Source organism: Myotis davidii, unplaced genomic scaffold (genome assembly GCF_000327345.1).
Source record: "Myotis davidii unplaced genomic scaffold, ASM32734v1 scaffold77, whole genome shotgun sequence".
Taxonomy (NCBI): domain Eukaryota; kingdom Metazoa; phylum Chordata; class Mammalia; order Chiroptera; family Vespertilionidae; genus Myotis; species Myotis davidii.
In genome coordinates, this window is record NW_006289713.1 from 6,461,384 (window position 1) to 6,478,912 (window position 17,529).

General features: G+C 55.5%; 1 protein-coding gene across 2 annotated transcripts in view; it reads left to right on the top strand.

Annotated features, from left to right (window-relative positions):
• Nucleotides 1-2,847: 2,847 nt before the first annotated feature.
• The window catches only part of SLC38A8 (solute carrier family 38 member 8), a 21,808-nt gene continuing 7,126 nt past the window's right edge, over nucleotides 2,848-17,529 (top strand). The window contains exons 1-6 of one of the 2 annotated variants that reach the window (XM_006762246.2): nucleotides 2,848-3,145; nucleotides 3,461-3,645; nucleotides 7,746-7,944; nucleotides 10,433-10,562; nucleotides 11,389-11,490; nucleotides 14,787-14,844. In XM_006762246.2, coding sequence (XP_006762309.1) covers nucleotides 3,463-3,645; nucleotides 7,746-7,944; nucleotides 10,433-10,562; nucleotides 11,389-11,490; nucleotides 14,787-14,844 — 672 coding nt within the window. In that variant the 5' untranslated portion in view covers nucleotides 2,848-3,145; nucleotides 3,461-3,462. Of the gene's footprint in view, nucleotides 3,146-3,460; nucleotides 3,646-6,603; nucleotides 7,945-10,432; nucleotides 10,563-11,388; nucleotides 11,491-14,786; nucleotides 14,845-17,529 lie in introns of those variants that run through there. The other variant, XM_015562988.1, reaches the window with a different exon arrangement.

The window sequence follows — 17,529 nt, forward strand, 5'->3', positions numbered from 1 at the left end:
GCTAGCCTGTACCAGCCTTGCTGCTGCAGACCTCCACCTGCTGCCACAGCCTCTCCCTCCCCACCATGCCCACGCCTGCCTCAGGCCCTGGTGCAGTAAGAAAGCCCTTTCCCAGGTGCTTTAACCTGGGTCTCGCCCAAGGAACCCAACCCAGAACACCTCGGCCTTCCTGGGAGCATCAGTTTGGTTCGTTCCCTGGGCTGAGCCTTTGAACAGGCACTTGCCACTCCCCTCCTGTGTCTTCCCTCCTGGCACCTCCTCCAAGAAGCTCCTCCCAATTTCCCTCCCTCCTGGAGTCTCACCACGGTCCACTCCCCACTCCGGCTCCTCTGAATCCCCGGGGCCTGGCATGCAGTAGGTGCTCAATCAATCAATCAATCAATCCGTGTTTGTCAAGTTACTGTCTGACTGAATGGTTGAGAGCAGTCAAACCCCAGGACTGTGGGGTATGGTGTGCTGAATGGTGACCCCTAAAAGACATGTTCGTGCCCCAGAGCCTGTGAACGTCATCTTATTTATTTATCTTTAATATATTTGTATTGATTTCAGAGAGGAGGGGAGAGGGGGAGAGAGAGATGGAAATATCAATGATGAGAGGAAATCATTGATCCGCTGCCTCCTGCACGCCCCCTCCTGGGGATCGAGCCCGCAACCCAGGCATGTGCCCTTAAACCAGTGGTTCTCAACCTTGGCTGCACATTAGAATCACCTGGGAATCTTTTTAAAATCCTGATTTCTGGGCCTTATCCTCCGGAAATTCTGTTTCTTTGTTACTAATGTTGTGGCCCCACCCCATAACAAACAGAATTTCCGGAGGATGAGGCCCAGAAATCATGATTTTAAAAAGATTCCCAGGTGATTCTCATGTGCAGCCAAGGTTGAGAACCACTGCCTTAAACAGAATCTAACCCAGGACCCTTAAGTCCGAAGGCTCTATCCACTGAGACAAACCAGCTAGGGCTGAATGTGATCTTATTTAGAAGAAGGGTCTTTGCAGGTGTAGTTAAGGATGTGGAGATGAGATCGTCCTGGACTATCTGAGGGAGCCTAAATCCAATCACCACTGTCCTTATAAGAAAAGGAAAGGGTACAGGCATGGGAAGAAGGCTACTTGAAGACGGAGGCAGAGGTTTGAGTGATGTGGCCACGAGCTAAGAAACCTGTGGAGCCGCCAGAAGCTGGAGGAGACAGGAAGGTCCCTCCCCTAGAGCCTTCAGAGGGAGCGTGTCCCTCTGACACCTGGACTCAGACTTCTCGCCCCCAGACCAGTGAGAATAATGTGTGACAGCCGACTCAGGAGGGTAACATGTCCGGGAAAGTATGTGATGTTGCTTTTTGTCTTTTCTGGAGGCTGTGTACTCATCCCGCCATCTATTCATTCACTCACTCACTCTTTCAGCCCTTCCTGTCCAGGGCGCTGTCAGGGTCAGGGCATGGTGTGGGAGACAGCATGGCATTACAGGCTGGGATGACACCCACTCAGGGCTAAAACCCTGCCCTGTCACTTGCCAGTGAAGACCTTTTCTTTCATTAATTTCTTACTTTGATTTTAGAGAGAGAGGAAGGAAGAGAGAGAAATGTCAATCAGTTGCCTCCCATATGCACTCTGACCAGGGATCGAACCCACAATCTTTTGTTGTACAGACAAAGCTCCAACCAACCGAGCCACCCGGCCAGGGCGCCAGTGATGACCTTTTGAGCCCCTGGCTTTCCCTGCCCGAGCCCGGTTCCTGCTCTGTGAGCGATGGCAGCGCCCCCTTGGGATTGGGTGAGCGCTGGGTCACAGTGAGCACTGCTCCCCTGGAGGCAGTGTAAACACTGCTGGAGACAGGGCCCAGCTCTGAGCCCCTCGGCCATAATCCTGCTCCCTTCTCCCTGGTGCATGCTGGGAGGTCAAGCGTTTATTGACCACCTGTTGTGCGGAGCCTGAAAAGGTGTGAAGAGAGTGGGCCCCAAGGAAGTGACACAGTTAGAAACTTCATGGAGAAAAAGCGTGGGGCGGACCTGGTGTCCCGCAGGTAAGGGCTGATTGGCTGAGGCTCTGGGCATTGAAGATGTTTGTTAACATGAGGCAGCGGTTCTCAAAGTGGGGTTCCCAGCCCAGCAGCATCAACACCATCTGGGAGCTGGTTAGCAAAGGCGATTCTCAGACCCACTGAATCAGAAACGCTAGGGATGGGCCCCCACAATCTGTGTTTAACACACCCTCACCCAGGGTTTTGAGCCTTGGGTACCGGGGATAAACAGTCACATCTGAATTCAAGATCTGACTCTCCTAGGCCTGCATTTTCTGGAACAGGACCATTTTTTATTCTCTGCCAGCTTAGTTGACAATGTGTGGGGTCAGATTGGTGATCTCTACTCAAAGGGTGGCCCGGGACCAGCAGCACCTGCCTCCCGGAGCTTGTGAGAAATGTGATTCTCAACTCCTCTCAAGATGGGATGAATAGGAATCTTCGTTTTAACAGGAACCCCAGGTGATTCTGTGCACGGTCAATGGAGATCTCCACGGTGTACCTGCTGCCCACCTGGGCCGCTGCCTGCCTCCGTCTACCGCTTCCTGCACCCCCTGTGAGGCAGGCACACAGACCCCCTGTGCAGGTGGGCTTGGGGAGATCACTGCTAACAGGTGACACATGCTGCGCTCCAAGCTCTTTCCTCCCCCCCTCATACTGGGGGTCTCAGGCATGGAGGGAGGAGGCACTGGAGAAACTGACCCAGATCACTGCGTGAGGTCGTGAGGTCACGTGTGCCCCTTCCTTGATTCCACCCAGCTGAGCTCCCTCTCCCACTCCGCAGATGGGTAAAGCCCCGCCTACAGGGAGGAGGGGAGGGAGCCTTCAGACTTCCTCAGGCCAGAAGTCTCAGAAGCTGCAAGTTCTTGGGACAGATGGCCCTGACTTCAAGTCTCTGCTCCCCTAGGTTTTGGGACATGACCCAAACACATGCTCTTTAGGGCTCCCTTAGTTCACGACTCACTCATGACCCACCCTTGCCGAGCTGGACTCTTCCTTCTTCCACCCGTCTGGGCCCAAGAAATGCAGCGGAACCACCTGGAGTGGGCCTGAGTTCCCGTCCGTCCGACTGTCCGTCCGAGTCCAAGGTGGCCAAAGACTGTCTCTCACCTTGAAGTTTGCACTTGGTGGTAAGGACTAGGGCTGTCAGAGAGGTGGGGATATGGGGGAGGGAGCCGAGGGCTGTGATGGGGTCCTTCGTTTTAGTTTGAGAGCAGGAGTGAGGATAAGCTGGTAGAAAGCTAGGGGGGGAGGGGGAAAGCAGTGAGGAAGAGAAGTGATGGGCCAGTGAGTGAGCAAGGAAAAGGGGCAGCAGAGGTGCAGGAAGAGGGAGATGTAGCTGGGACAACTGGGGAGAGGCCTTTCGCAGCCAGAGAGTGATACCGGCTATGAACGGGGAAGGAAGTGCGAAGACTGTCTCCTCTCCACCCTTCTGCTGCTTCTAGCCATGGAGGGACAGACCCCTGGAAGCAGAGGCCTTTTGGAAAAGCCTGGGACTGCCAGCCCCGGTCTGTCCTCACTGAGCGCTGCCTTCATCCTCCTGAAATCTGCGCTGGGGGCCGGCCTGCTCAACTTCCCCTGGGCCTTCTACAAGGCCGGTGGGGTGGCCCCCGCCTTCCTGGTAGAGCTGGTAAGCCCCTGGGAAGTGATTGGGGGTGTCTCCCGGGCAGGATCCAGGGGGGAGCTGCCTGTCTTAGAAACTATGTACATCTGTGGGGTTTGGTTTTCTGCTCGCTGAGCTCATGAGGGGAGAAGATAACTGTACCTGGGCACACAACAGCCTCTACCCGCCCAGGCTGCTGCCAGGCACAACACCTGGATCCAATGAACCTGACATCTCTGCTGGGAAAGCGCGGAGAACACTCGGTCTCTGAGCAATCGCCTGGCCAGTTGACCTCACTTGCCCGCTGGTCTCAGGTCCACGTTCAGATCGGGTCAGGACCAGGACTGGCTGGGACACCCCCATGGGAGCTGGGCCAGGCCCACTGCCGTGTCAGAGGCCGGCAGCCACTTCCAGGGCCTGCCTTCCAGCTGAGCTCCCTTTCCAGGCGGTCAGGGCTGAGCGGCTGTAGCAGAGAAGAGGCACTGATTAGCGCAGCTTTCATTTGTTTGCAGTGATTCTCTGGCTGCCAGGAGCCGTGTTCCGTGGTACGCCCTTTGACAGGCAGCCCACATGCTTTTCCATGGCAGCCAGCTGATAACGGTCCTGTTCTTAATGGTCCGGTGCCGGGGTTCTTGTCCCAGCATCGAGAAGGGTTCAGGAACTTGGAGAAGGCTGTGTGTAGATGTTAAATAGGAATCCAGAGACTAATAAAGAGTCCGGAGATGAGATATAATTTAGAAAAGCATTGGGGGTCAGAGGAGCTTAGCTAAAGGAGCTAAGTTCCAAGGTCTTAAGTCTAAGGTCTTAGGTTCTCTCCTCATCCCCAGGACCCCATGCTTTTTATTAACACAACTGGTCCTGAGGTGAGGCAGAGATACACACTGCAAAGGGTATACAGAAACATTGTCAGAATGAGGGAATTAGCCTACGGCTGTTCAGGTGTTTGGCTAGTAGGAGGCAATAACATGTAGATTAAGATGACCTTTGAGTGTCTGGCAGCCACAGTCAATTTCCTATTCAGGTTTGGGGAAATGCTTTTAGCCATTCCCAACAGGTGACTACATGTGTGACTCAACCCTGCTGAGTCCCCAAGTCTCATCAACTTTTTGATGAAACTCTTGAAATTATGACATGCTGGAATTGGTCTCCGGCAGTCCCCGTTTTGTGTGTAGGCCCTCCCTTCCCCTTGGGTAGTGTTCGGAGGGTCACATGACAGAGGGTGGGGCAACATAACAGGTGGTCGGAGGACTCTGAGGGGGTGACGTTGCACTGTGCCCAGTGGAAATGGAAGGACTTGTCCAGGTGCATGAGAGGTGCACCATAGCTGTGTTTGGAGGAGTGCAACAGGAAGGCTGCCCTTTCAGCTCTGGCCAGTGGTCTCAGTGGTTAGAGCATCAGCCTTTGTACCGAAGGGTCATGGGTTCGATTCTCGGTCAAGGGCAGGTACCTGGATTGCAGGTTCTATCCCCAACCTGGTTGGGGCCGGTGCATGAGGTAACCAATCAATGTTTCTCTCTCTCTCTCTCTCTCTCTCTCTCTCTCTTTGTCTCTCTTTCACTTTCCTCACCCCCTTCCCTCCTTCCCTCCCTCCTCTTCCACTCTCCCTGAAAAAACAACAATGGAAAACAATATCTTAGGGTGAGGATTAACAAAACAAAAGGCTGCCCTTTCAGACAATGAGGAGTGAATGCAGGGGGCATGGTTGGGCACAGAGGTGTCCAGCTCAGGGTGGCAGGCAGGGCTGGGAAGCAGAGCTGTCGCCCCCACTCCTCACACCCCTGCAGCGCTCCTGGGCCCCTTGCTGAAATGCAGATGCTGACTCAGCAGGGCTGGGCAGGGCTGAGGCTGTGCATCCTGAGGAGCTCCTGGTGACGTGGAGGCTGCGAGTGTGGCTTGCACATTGTACAGTGTGGTCTAAAGATGTGAATGAATTGAAACCCTGGACAAGCGAAGGAATCAGCTGGTAATGGGCCCACTGCCCCTCCCCGCCTCTCCCCTCCTCTTGGGAGACTTCTGCTCTGTCCCCTTTGCAAGGGGCCAATTTGGACTTGGGGCACATTTAAACATTCCCACCACCAGGAGGTCAGTGGTGCGAGGTGGTAGGTCTCTCAGGACCCGTTAGCATTGGAGGATTACTAAGACCGAATGAACCTGACCCGCAGTTAGAAGTTGCAGAGGCGGAGCCTGGGCATGAGCAATAAGGGCTCTTTGCTGTCTGTCAGGGTCCCTCTCGCGAATGCCTCACTGGCAGAGGATCCCTTAGTCCCCACCCCGCTTCCCTTCATCCTCAAGTACCTATCTTGCTGCTATGTGTCAGGCAGCTCTCTGGGGACTAAATGGTGAGCAGAAAATGCCACAAGCCCAGTGTTCACAGAGCTGAGGGGCTCTGGGTGAGAGATGTTGGAGACCCTGTCGTGTATGTTGTAAGCATATGTCCTTGGGCTACTAGACCAAGGACCACAAACTGAGTGGATTAAAACAGCAGAAATGTGTCCTCTCACAGTCCTGGACACAGAAGTGTGAAAGCAGTCTGTCAGCAGGGCCCTGCTCCCTCCTTCCTGCCTCTTCCAGCTCCTGGTGGCCCCAGGCATCCCTTGGCTTGTGGCCACATCACCCCAGCCTCTGTTCCATCATCACAGAGCCTCCTTTTTATGTCTTCTGTCTCGTCTAAGGCACTTGTCATTGGATTTCAGGGTCACCCAGAGGGTCCAGGATGACCCATCTCAAGGTCCTTAATTACACCTGCAAAGATCCCTTTTTATTTAATTACATCTGCAGAGACTGCCCAGTAAGTCACCTGCACCGGTGGTGGAGGTGAGGTTGTGGGCTTGTCTTTTGGGGACCACCATTCTGCCCACGGCAGGCAGTGTACCCAAGAAGGCATAGTTCTATGAGAGCCGGAGATGAGGGGCTGAGTCCACCTGAGGGTGAAGTGTCAGGAAGGCTTTCTGGAGGAAATGGCCTTGGAGAGGAGGGGGAAGATTAGGCGTTCACCAGGTGAGGGGAAGTGGTGGAGGCGGAAGGGCGTTCCAGGCAGAGGAACTGGCATGGGCAAAGGTTCAGGGACCGAAGGGAGCCATGTGTTCCTCCCAACTCGGGAGTTCCAAGCTCCTCTCCCACAGTCCAATTAGATGTTCCTCCCCTGCAGCTGTGTTGTGGCGTCTGGAGTCACAGAGTGTGCTGGTCAGGGCCGTGCGCTGTCTGAGCGTGTCCCAGCTCAGCATTCTTCCCTAGAACCCGGGGCAGGGGTGTGGAGGCCTGGAGACCAAGTTCAGTTTGGGGCAGGTAATCACCGGTCCTGCAGAGGCTCAGAACCATTTAGCTCCATGCAGCAAGTGGGGCTCCCATGCACCGATGCGGGTGTCCAGTGGCACAGGCACTTGGGAAAGCAGTTTGGCAATTTCTTAGTTAAAAACGGGTCTAATCTATGACCCAGCAATTCTCCTGAGGGCATGTCCAGGAAGACAAAACACAGGTCCTCACAAGGACTTGTTCTGGGTGCTCAGCGCTTTATTCACAGTAGCCAGAAACTAAGAACCACCAGGTGCCTGTCAGCAGCAGGCCGGAGGAAGCAACTGTGACTGCATCCACACAGGGGGTGGCCCTCGGCAAAAACAGGAGTAACACGTGATCACCAGTGTGGCTGGATCGCACAAGCACGACACCGAGGAAGAAACCAGATACCAAAATATGTAAAAGTAGAAAAATATTAGACCAGTGGTTTCTGGGGACAGGATTGGGGCATAGAGTGACTAGGATGGGCCAGGAGGGCACGTCAGGGTGGTAGAGTGTTCTGTGTCTTGACAGAGGTGCATTTGTTGTGCCTCTTCAGGTGATAACCCTTGTATACATGTAGCCCGTGCAGTTTTAGCACCATCTGGGTTTCTGAGTCCTCATTTGTCCATCTGGGCAGAGTAGTGTGAATCCCAGACTGACTACCAGCAAGGCCTCAACAGTCCACCTGCCCTGCAGCTCTAGTTTCAGGGCAGGGGAGGGGCCCCGGGCCATAGGCAGCATGACTTCTACAGGTGAGAGGCCCAGTGGAGGGAGCCATATCCAAGTCCCCAGGGGCAGCTGGCTGGGTGGTGGCCTTTGGGAGCACCCTGGCCCACAGTCCTGCTCTGCAGGTCTCCTTGGTCTTCCTGATCAGTGGGCTGGTCATCCTGGGCTATGCCGCCTCCGTCAGTGGCCAGACCACCTACCAGGGCGTGGTTCGAGGGCTGTGCGGACCTGCCATCGGGAAGCTGTGCGAGGCCTGCTTCATCATCAACCTGCTCATGATCTCCGTGGCCTTCCTCAGGGTGATCGGGGACCAGCTGGAGAAGCGTGAGTACTTGCACTGGAGGTGGGTGGCCTCAGGGTTCGGTGCTCCTTATGCCCCCTGGGGCTCCTGGTTTGGAACAGGACGTGGACACTGAGCGGGACCCTGGGGGACAGCAGAAACCGAGACCACCCCTGAGCTCCTAACGTCCTGGAGATGGGAGACTTGGAATTAGTAATTACCAGCACAAGGAGAGTCCTGGGGGTGGGGGGGTTGGGGGGGACAGGGACAGGCTGTGGCTGGCTGTCTAGTGGGATCCACTGCAGAGAAGCCCCTGTGGGAGAGAACCAATCACACCTTGCGTTTTGGGACGTTGGAGACTAAACTCCCTGCACTTGGGCCTCTAGTTCCCCACTAACGATTTCCCTCTGAGCACGGCTTTAGTAGCATCCCCATCAATTTTGATATCTATTTTCATTTTTGTCCCATTCAAAACGTTTGTTAAGTTTGTTAAACTTTGACTCACAGGGTGTTTAACGTTGTGTGGTTTGATTTCTAATTATTCGGGACTTTTTTGAGATCCCTTTTTGGGTTCTATCTTCATTGCATTGTGGTCAGACAACACACTTGGTGATTTCCGTTTTTTTGGTCTTTGAGACTGCCCTGTGGGCCCCCACATGTTCTGTGATGGTGGGCATTTTGCGTGGGGTGCAGTGTTCTGGAACTCTCCATCCGGTCAAGGTTCTCCACAGCTTTGAGCAGGTCTTCATAGCCTTGCTGACGTTTTGGGTCTAGTTATTCTATTCGCCTGAGCGAGGGTGTTAAGCCTGCAATCACAGTTGAAGATTTTATGTTTCTCATTTTTAACTGTCCAGTTTCACCTCATGGTCCTGGAAGCTCCGTCATAGGCACCCACCACCAACTACCCTTTTATTGTTATGAAATACCCGCTTTTGTCTCTGGTGATACTTGGTCGCTAAATCACCCTCCTCTACTGTAAAAGTGGGCGCTCCAGCTGCCTTCAGATTAGTGGCTATGCAGTGTTTCTCTTCCTGTTCATTCTCTGTGAACCAAACTGACATGGGCTTCCCAGTGCATTTCTCGTAGGTAGCACATGGTCGGGTCGTGGTTATTTTAAAAATCATCTTGATGATCTCAGACAGACTTCTAATTGGAATGTAATTACTGATATGGTTAGATTTTGCTCCGACATTTTGATGTTTCTTTGGTTTGCTCTCTCCGTCACTTTAGCCGTGAATAAAAAGGCCCCTGGCTCTGGGGTGCTGCGATTAGAGGCTTCTATGTTTGGGGCAGCATTGAGGTTGGTAGATCTGAGCCTATGGTGGGTAAATGAGCATAAAACGCCCTGCTTGCAAGTGGCAAGTCGAGACCACGTCAGCTTCACCTCGGCTCGCCGGGCCGTACTGCCGTGTGAGGAGGGTTCTGAAGCCGCGTGCAGGGTCAGCGGTGGAGCCAGAGTGATTAGAGTTGATTAGATACAGGCCGCCTGGTTCTGGGGGGGTTGACGGGAGGAGAGGGCATTGTGTGTGTTTCTGGTTAGGTACTGGGGGGAAGGGGGGGGGGGAAAGTTAGGGTTTTTCAAAATGCTGACACGCCGAGCTCAAAAGGTTCGCCATCACTGGACAAGGGGGTCCATGTGGAGAGGCCCCAAAACTGCAGGGAAGGCCCAGCTGAGCCACGGTGCCCCCACCAGGCACCTGATGTGGGGAGAGCCACCGAGAACCCTCCAGACCAGCCCTCCCACCAGCCAAATACCCTCAAGTGACCCCCATGGGTCCCACATGGAGCAGAAGTAGCCAGCTCAGCCCTATCTCCTTCTTCACATCCTGCTCATGGCAGATAATCAAGTGGACGCGCCAGGCCATGCTGGGTAGTTTGTTGTGCAGTGGTGACAGAGAACACGGCTTTGCCCAGCACCAAAAAGCCACCCTGGCCCCTGCTAGACCCATGCCCCCCTGAGCTCTCAAGCAGAAACAGAAGGATCTGGTACAACAGTGGTTCTCAACCTTCTGGCCCTTTAAATACAGTTCCTCATGTTGTGACCCAACCATACAATTATTTTCGTTGCTACTTCATAACTGTAATGATGCTACTGTTATGAATCGTCATGTAAATATCTAAATATAAATATCTGATATTAGGCGACCCCTGTGAAAGGATCGTTCGACCACCAAAGGGGTCACAACCCACAGGTTGAGAACCGCTGTGTTACAAGCACATAAGGGCCCAGGTGCCTCAGGGTAGGTCCTTTGTCTCACCTGTGGCTGGATTCGAGCACGGGGAGCAGTGCCTGGCTGGGAGGAGCCCAGTGAGCGTCTGTTGAATGAGTTTCTGCAGCCAGATCCTTCCTTCGTGGTGGCACATGATGGGGTCCCCATCACGCTTGTCCCATCCCTTTAGACTCACAGGGCTGACAGTGTCCATGGCAACCCCGGCCAGGGATGGAGAGCGGGGGCGCCCCCGGGCAGGACTCTGACTGCTGGGTGAGAGCCATGGGCTCACTGCGGCCCCCTTCCTCCGCCTTCCCACCAGTGTGTGACTTCCTCCTGCCTGCCCTGCAGCCCTGGTACGCTGACCAGCGCTTCACCTTGACCCTGCTCTCCATGCTGGTCATCCTGCCCCTGTCCGCCCCGAGGGAGATCAGGTTCCAGAAAGTCACGAGGTACGGGGCTGCAGGCTTCCTGGCAGGGCAGCGGCTTTGACTGGGTCCCCACTGCCCTGGGTTGGTATTTGGGGGGGCAGGGAGGGGGGCTCGGTCCGCCTCTGCTAGGGGAGCTGTTAGCGTTGGCCTTCCCATTTGGAGAAGGGGGAAAACATTAAAAATCACACAAGTAACATGTGTGTGTGATAGGAAATAGAGAGAAGCAAAAGAGAAAACTATCATAACGCATAACCTGCTGCTGCTGTTTTCTTTAACTATTACAGACTTCATTTGCCCACGCGTGCGCACTCACAGGCAGAGGCAGACATACACAGACTATTTTTCATACTGTGGGCTGTGGCTTTATGCATATTTTTGAAGGAAAAGAGTCTGGCAAAAGTATTCATGCAAATTTGCAACTTGTGTTTCCCTGTTGTGTTCAGAGCAGCAATGGACGTCTTATCTTGGAAACGGAGAAACAGGGGGTAGGGGACGAGAGCCCCTAGGTGCCCCCAGCCCTCCAGTCTCCCGTCCCGCCCCACTGAGTCAGGGGTCCTCCTCCCCACAGCAGGTGTCCTGGCTTAGCTGCCACATCCGAGGCTGAGTGGCCGTTGGAGAGATGGTGCCGGTGGTCACCACAGCCTCGCAGGTGCGGCCAGTTAGGAACTGGCCCAATCTGACCCTGGGCCTGAGCACAGTCCTGCCTGAAAGATCTCCCACATCCCCGCTTGCAGATGAGGGACCCAAGGCACGGAGCCCTGAGAACTGCCTGGCACCTTGCCCGTGTGGGCAGAGCCGGCATTCAGACCCCCTCTGTGTTTGTGGTCATGCATCATCTGTGTGTTAGCTTCCTAGGCACCCTGGCCGCCTGCTACCTGGCCCTGGTCATCGTGGCGCAGTACTACCTGAGGCCCCAGGACCTTGCTCCTGAGCCCCGTCCTGCGCTGAGGTGAGTCCGAGGGGATGGCCTTCCCTGGCTTCTGGGGTGCTGCAGGGGATCCTGTAGGAAGGACACTTTTCCCCACTGTTTGCACAGAGCCCCGCTCCTCTCAGCAAAACGCCTGGTGTCTCTGATGCCTGAGGTCCCAGCAAAGGCCCCTGTCCCCCAAGAATGGACACAGCTGTGGGTAGTAGAACCAGGGACAGGCCAAGGAACACAGCTCTAAGCCCCTCCACCCTGGCTCCTGGGCTTTCTCAGCAGTGTCCCCACAGCCTGGAGCCGGTGGAACCGGCCGGCGAGATGCCAACGCCTGGGCAGAGGGAGCAGGAGTGACAGAGGCGAGTGTGACCCCACCGGCCTGAGCAAGACCAGGAGGGGGCGGGTGTCCTGTGGGGACGCGGAGCCTCACTGAGGAAGGGTTTTGCTGGGCAGCTGCTTCAGGGTGTGAGCACAGCAGGGGCTTGAAATTAGATCTTCGGGTGACAGGCCAGCTCCGTAGGCATGTGACCTATGAACTTACCAGGGCTGCGTACAGAAGGACCTTGCACTCGGTTTAATGCCCTGTTGCCACCATCCCAGTGTTCTTTTGTTTTATTTAATGTTTTTTTATTTTATTGATTTTTTACAGAGAAGAAGGGAGAGAGATAGAGAGTCAAAAACATCAATGAGAGAGAAACATGGATCAGCTGCCTCCTGCACACCCCACACTGGGGATGTGCGCACAACCAAAGTACATGCCCTTGACTGGAATCGAACCTGGGACCTTTCAGTCCGCAGGCCGACGCTCTATCCACTGAGCCAAACTGGCTAGGGCCATCCCAATGTTCTTAATGGTTGTCGAACAGGGGTCCGCCATGTTCATTTTGCACTGGGCCCCACAAATTATGTGGCCCCTCCTGGCCGACGGATTGGAAGTGGAGCATGAGAGAGCGGAGTCCAGGGTGGCTCTGAGCTCTGGCCTGAGCACCAGGAAGGTGGTGGTGCTGTTTCCTAGGGGGGAGGAGGCGAGAGGAGCAGGTGGCTGGGGGAGAAAGAGGGGGTGTGAAGTTGGGATCGGCTTTGAATGCCCAAATGAAGGTACAGGGAGCTTGTCAGACCTGTGTCTGGATTCAGGGAGAGAGAAGCTGGGCTGGAGGGAGAAACGTGGCTGGTGTCCGCCCAGAGATGGCATTGAAGGCCCGGGACTGGGCAGGTGGTACACTCAGAACCCACAGTGCTCTGTCCGGCACTGGGAGGTCAGGGGAGGAGGAGGAGCTGTGGAGGGGTGGGAGTCGCATGTGTTAGCGTTCTGGAGCTAACAATGACCACAAATGACCACAAACCTGGTGGCTTCACACAAAAACAGCTTATCCTCTCTCAGTTCTGGAAGCCAGGAGTCCAAAATCAAGGCGGGGAGGCCAGGCTTCCTCTGGAGGCTCCAGGGGAGGCCCTGCCCGCCTCGTCCAGCTCCCGGGGCTGCCAGTGGTCCCTGGCTGGAAGGTGGATGCCTCGCTCCAGTCTCTGCCTCCGTCGTCACGCGGCCTCTCCCTGGGTGTCTGTTCCCTTCCTGTAAGGACACCCGTCATTGCACCAGCTCCCAACCTACTCCTGTGTGACCCCATCTTAATTAACTAACCACATCTACAGAGACCCATTCCCAAATGAGGCATCCCTCTGAGGTTCCCAGTGGATGTAAATTCGGGGGGACACTACTCAACCAGGATAGAGGACAATAGTAGGTGGGTCGCAGATGTCGGTGAACAAAATTTCAGGAAGTTGGCGTGATCATTGCCAAATGTTGCTCCTGGTTACAATGGGCTGAGCCCTGGGCGTGGATTTGGAGGCTGCTGGTGGTGGTACTTGGTCAGGGCAGGAGAGGCAGTGAAGGCCCAGGTGGACTGGGTTCAGGAGAGAAGGGAGGAGGCAGGAAAGAGCTCTTCTGAGGAGGGGAGAGGAATGGGCGGGAGTCATGAGGGACAGAGGCCCCAGCCCCTATTTATGCTGACGGACCTCTTAGCGAAGGAAGAACCAATGAGGAGAGGGCCAGGCTCACTGCTCATCTGCAGCCTCGAGTCAGGGGGAGGGGAGGTCCTGTGCTCTGGGGTCTCTTTCCCGGGGCCAAGGGGCCTGCACATGTGGGCCCAGGGGATGCAGGCAGGCAGATGGGGCCGTGCCTACATGGGCACTCTGGTGGTTACAGGAAGTCTGGCACCAGGGACAGGGCAGTTGAGGGAAGTGTGGGAAGCCCGGCCCGGTGGGGCGGCGCCATGAGCGGCCTTCAGAGTTAAGTCAGCGTGTGCAGCACAAGCAGGAGTCAGCACTGTGCACGTGTCCCGTGGCTGCTGTGACAAACTACCACCCACCGGGGGCTTACACAGCACAGATGTACTCTCTCTCATCTCTGGAGGCCAGAAGTCCCAAATGGGCCTCGCGGGGCTACAGTCAAGGTGTTGGCAGGGCTGTGTTCCTCTTGGAGGCTCTGGGCGAGAATCTGTTTCCTGGCCTTTCCCAGCTTCTAGGGGACACTCGCTCTCCGTGGCTCATGGCCCTGCCTCCGTCTGTAAAGCCAGCAGCATTCCTTCTCTGACCCTATCTCCGGAGTCACAGCCCCCTCCGCCCACCCCCAGGAAAGGTTCTCATCTCAGGGATTCATGCGACACATTGGGCCTAGATAACCAGGGTCACCTCCCACCCGGGTCCTTACCCCGACGCACACCTGTCCGCTCACTTATTCCCAGGTTGCTGGGATTCGGACATGGGCCTCTTTGGGGGCCATTATTCTGGCACAACCAGGAAACCCTGATTCTGTAGCAGGTGTTATTTACACCCCATTTCACTATATGTCCCTAAAGGTGCTGGTTGCTGGCACCTACAGCTACTTGCCAAAGGAAGCTTGAGGGCCACCGTCCTGAAAATTTCCATGCACACCTCTGTCCTTTATGGAGCTTGGGCAGAGGTCAAACCATCCCTGCACCTGCTGGGGTCTGTTTGAATGGAGGCTGCCTGAGCTCCCCAGCCCTAACCTCACAGGAGGAGGCAGCCTCAGAGGGAGGCTGGGAGTTCCTGCTCGCCGGGCCCTTTCCAAGCTCTGCCCACCCAGAGAATGTCAAGTTACCAAAGTGTCAGCTCAAATGTAATTAGAGAGTGCAACACAGAGCATGCCTACCCTTCCCATCTCCCAAACCTGGGAGTGGACGCAATAATTAAAAATACATTTTACAGCCGTGCTCAGTGACACCTTTCTGGTCTTTAAAACTCGTCTTCAAATTGAGCGTGGCTGTGAAGTTAGCCTTTTGTAATGAACACCTGCTCTTGTCTGTTTGCAGCCCTTCCTCCTGGACCTCTGTGTTTAGTGTCTTCCCCACCATCTGCTTCGGATTTCAGGTAAGCTCAGCTCCGTGTTGGCGAGCGTGGCGACTCCCTGCTCCCGTGGGAGACTGTGGCCTCCCTGGCAGGAGAGAGGGGTGAAGGCTTGTTCCAGGATGTGATGGGCTGTCTTCTGGAGACGGCGCGTGTGTTGGAATCTGGGTTCAGTGAGGTGTGACTTGCTGTAGAACTGGGGAACCGGCCCCCACTGGCAGCCAGCAGCAGCAGCAGAGTGGGAATTCAGCACCTGTCCCTCCACATGTAAAACCCCCGCAGGAAATTGCCGTGCCAGGTCACCCAGAGTGGTCCATGTCCCCAGCAGATCTCTGTCCCAGGGGCCTCGGAGAGGAAGCATCCTGCCTCTGGAGGCGTGGAGGCAGGGGCTGGAAGGTGTGCAGGGGCTGCGTGGTGGGGGTGTGGGGCAGAGTGTCTGACAGTCATGGACTGGGGGTGGGCTCTGTGCAGTCCGGCTGGGGGGCTTCCGACAGCCCTAGGCGGGGCAGAGTCAGACACCCTCTTTCAGGCGCGATGTCTGAAAGGATCTTGAAGAATGTGTGGGGGGGCGCCAGGTGAAGGGGAGGGCGGTCCAGCTAGAAGGGACGGCACAGGTGAGGGGGGAGGGGGAGGGGGAAGAGGAAGGGGGAAGCATGTCTGGTGGGGCTGTAAAGGGCTCTGCTAGGTGGGGTCCCCAGGGTGCCGTACCGGAGAGTGTGGGCTCTGCTCCTTGCCTTCCGGGTTTTCCCGGCTCCTAGCAGGTGGCAGCTGACTCCATTCTTCCATTGTTTATTTTAGGAAAGATGCGCCTCTCTCCTAAAAACCTACCCAGCACACCAATAGCAGAACCACCCCAGAGCAAAGTCGAGTTGGCAGGGGAGGTGGTTCAGGAGCGACAGTATCTCAGCTCCCTGCCCTGAGTGTTTTCTTCCCTTAGCCGCCAACTGGCGCCTGTTTCTGTTCTTCATCTTGTATTTTCTTTGAGAAACAGTTTGGAAAAAAATCTTGAAACATTTCCGTTTCTCTTGCTTATAAATGAGTTGATGGTATCACTTCTGGGGCTTAGCAAGCCATTTATAAGAAATTCTCACATTTTTCCTTGCACACCCAATATTTTGAAAGATCTAGAGCAGCGATTTTGCTGTCAGCTGTTCATCGGGATGTGGTTTAGCGCCCTCTCTCCAGCGTCTGAGCACCATATGGCGCGGCAGGCTCCACTGGGGGCTGCTTTCAGATGCTTCCCGGGGTGCCCCCCTCACCTTTGCCTAGGCTCTCTCATTCCATTCTCCTAGCAACCGAGGCCTGGCTGAGGTTTCCAGGGACACGGATGCAGGATGGAGATTGGGGAAAAGATGTGAATTGCCGGGTGGGGGTGGGCTGAGGCCGGAGCCAGAGGCAGGGCTGTGGGGGTCTGCCTGGGAGAGTCTGTGTGGAGCAGGGCAGGAAGCAGGGAGGGAGGGGGCAAGGCTGGAGGGCCGTGCGAGGAGCGGAGGTCTCCTTGTCAGGAGCTCTGACCTGGTTCAAACACCACCCACCCCGCATGCAGCAGCCCCATCACCAGCTGTGCGGAGCTGGTAGGAGGGGCCTGTGGAGCAGAGTGGGTGTGGGCTCTGCTCCTGCCATCTCTCCGCACTTGGGACTTCTCTGTTGTTTTTTAAACAACAGCTTTATTGAGATAGAACTCACATAGCATGCATTTCACCCACCTGAAGTGTAAGAGCCAGGGGTGTGGTATGTTCACAGAGCTGTGCGACCATCACCACCGTTGATTTTCGACCATTTCATCTGCCCCAGAACCCTGCACCTGTTACCAGCCACCCCACCCCCTCAGCCCTCCCTCAGCCCCTGCAACCAGGAGTCTCCCTGCTGTGTCTGCCTGCTCCGGACGGTTCACATAAATGGATCCCACGATGCTGGTCCTTTGTGACAGCTCTCACAGTGTCCTGGAGCTCACCTACCTGTTCATTTTCATGGCCAAGTCATATTCCACCGTTTGCTTATCCATTCCTCAGCCATACACACCAGGCAGTTTCCACTTCTTAGCCAGTGTGGCGCCTCTGCCTGCATCCGGCTCAGCGAGAGTCTGTGCACAGCCAGCCCCTCCCACAGGTTGTCCCAGCAGGGCAGCTCCCCCCCACCCGATCCATCCCAGGGGACCTGTTGTAGCTTCCCTATGAAACCAAACGTGACCCAGGAATCTTAGGACAAACAGAGAAAGAGGGGCAGGGCTCCTCCAGACACCTCCAAGCATTTCCCCCATTTCTGAGTTTGGGAGACAGGAGGGGGGAGCATTGATCCATGGAGTTCCCTGCCCCTCGGTTGAGGGTCCCCAGGGATTGAGGGCTCCTGTGAGGTCAGAGAAGTCCCAGGAAAGAAATCCAAAGAGGCACTGGTGCCCTGAGGCTAGTCTGTCCTAGAAGGTACATGTGAGCTCCCTGGGGACCGTGTGGGCTAGTTTCCGTGTACCCAGACTTGCACTGGATCAGACTGATAAGACCTGAGTCCCGGAGAGCGTGGGTTGGGTACGGGCAGCCTCCCTGTTGCGGGTGGGTTACTTAAAGGGAGTAACCCCTGGAGCATTCCTCAGCGGTGGGCCAGGCTCCCTGCTTGGCTGGAGCAAGACAGACGTGGTCCTTGATGTCAGGGAGCTGACGGTAGATGCTGAACAAGCAAACCCAAATCTGCTCACGTGGGGTGGGAGGTGGGGGG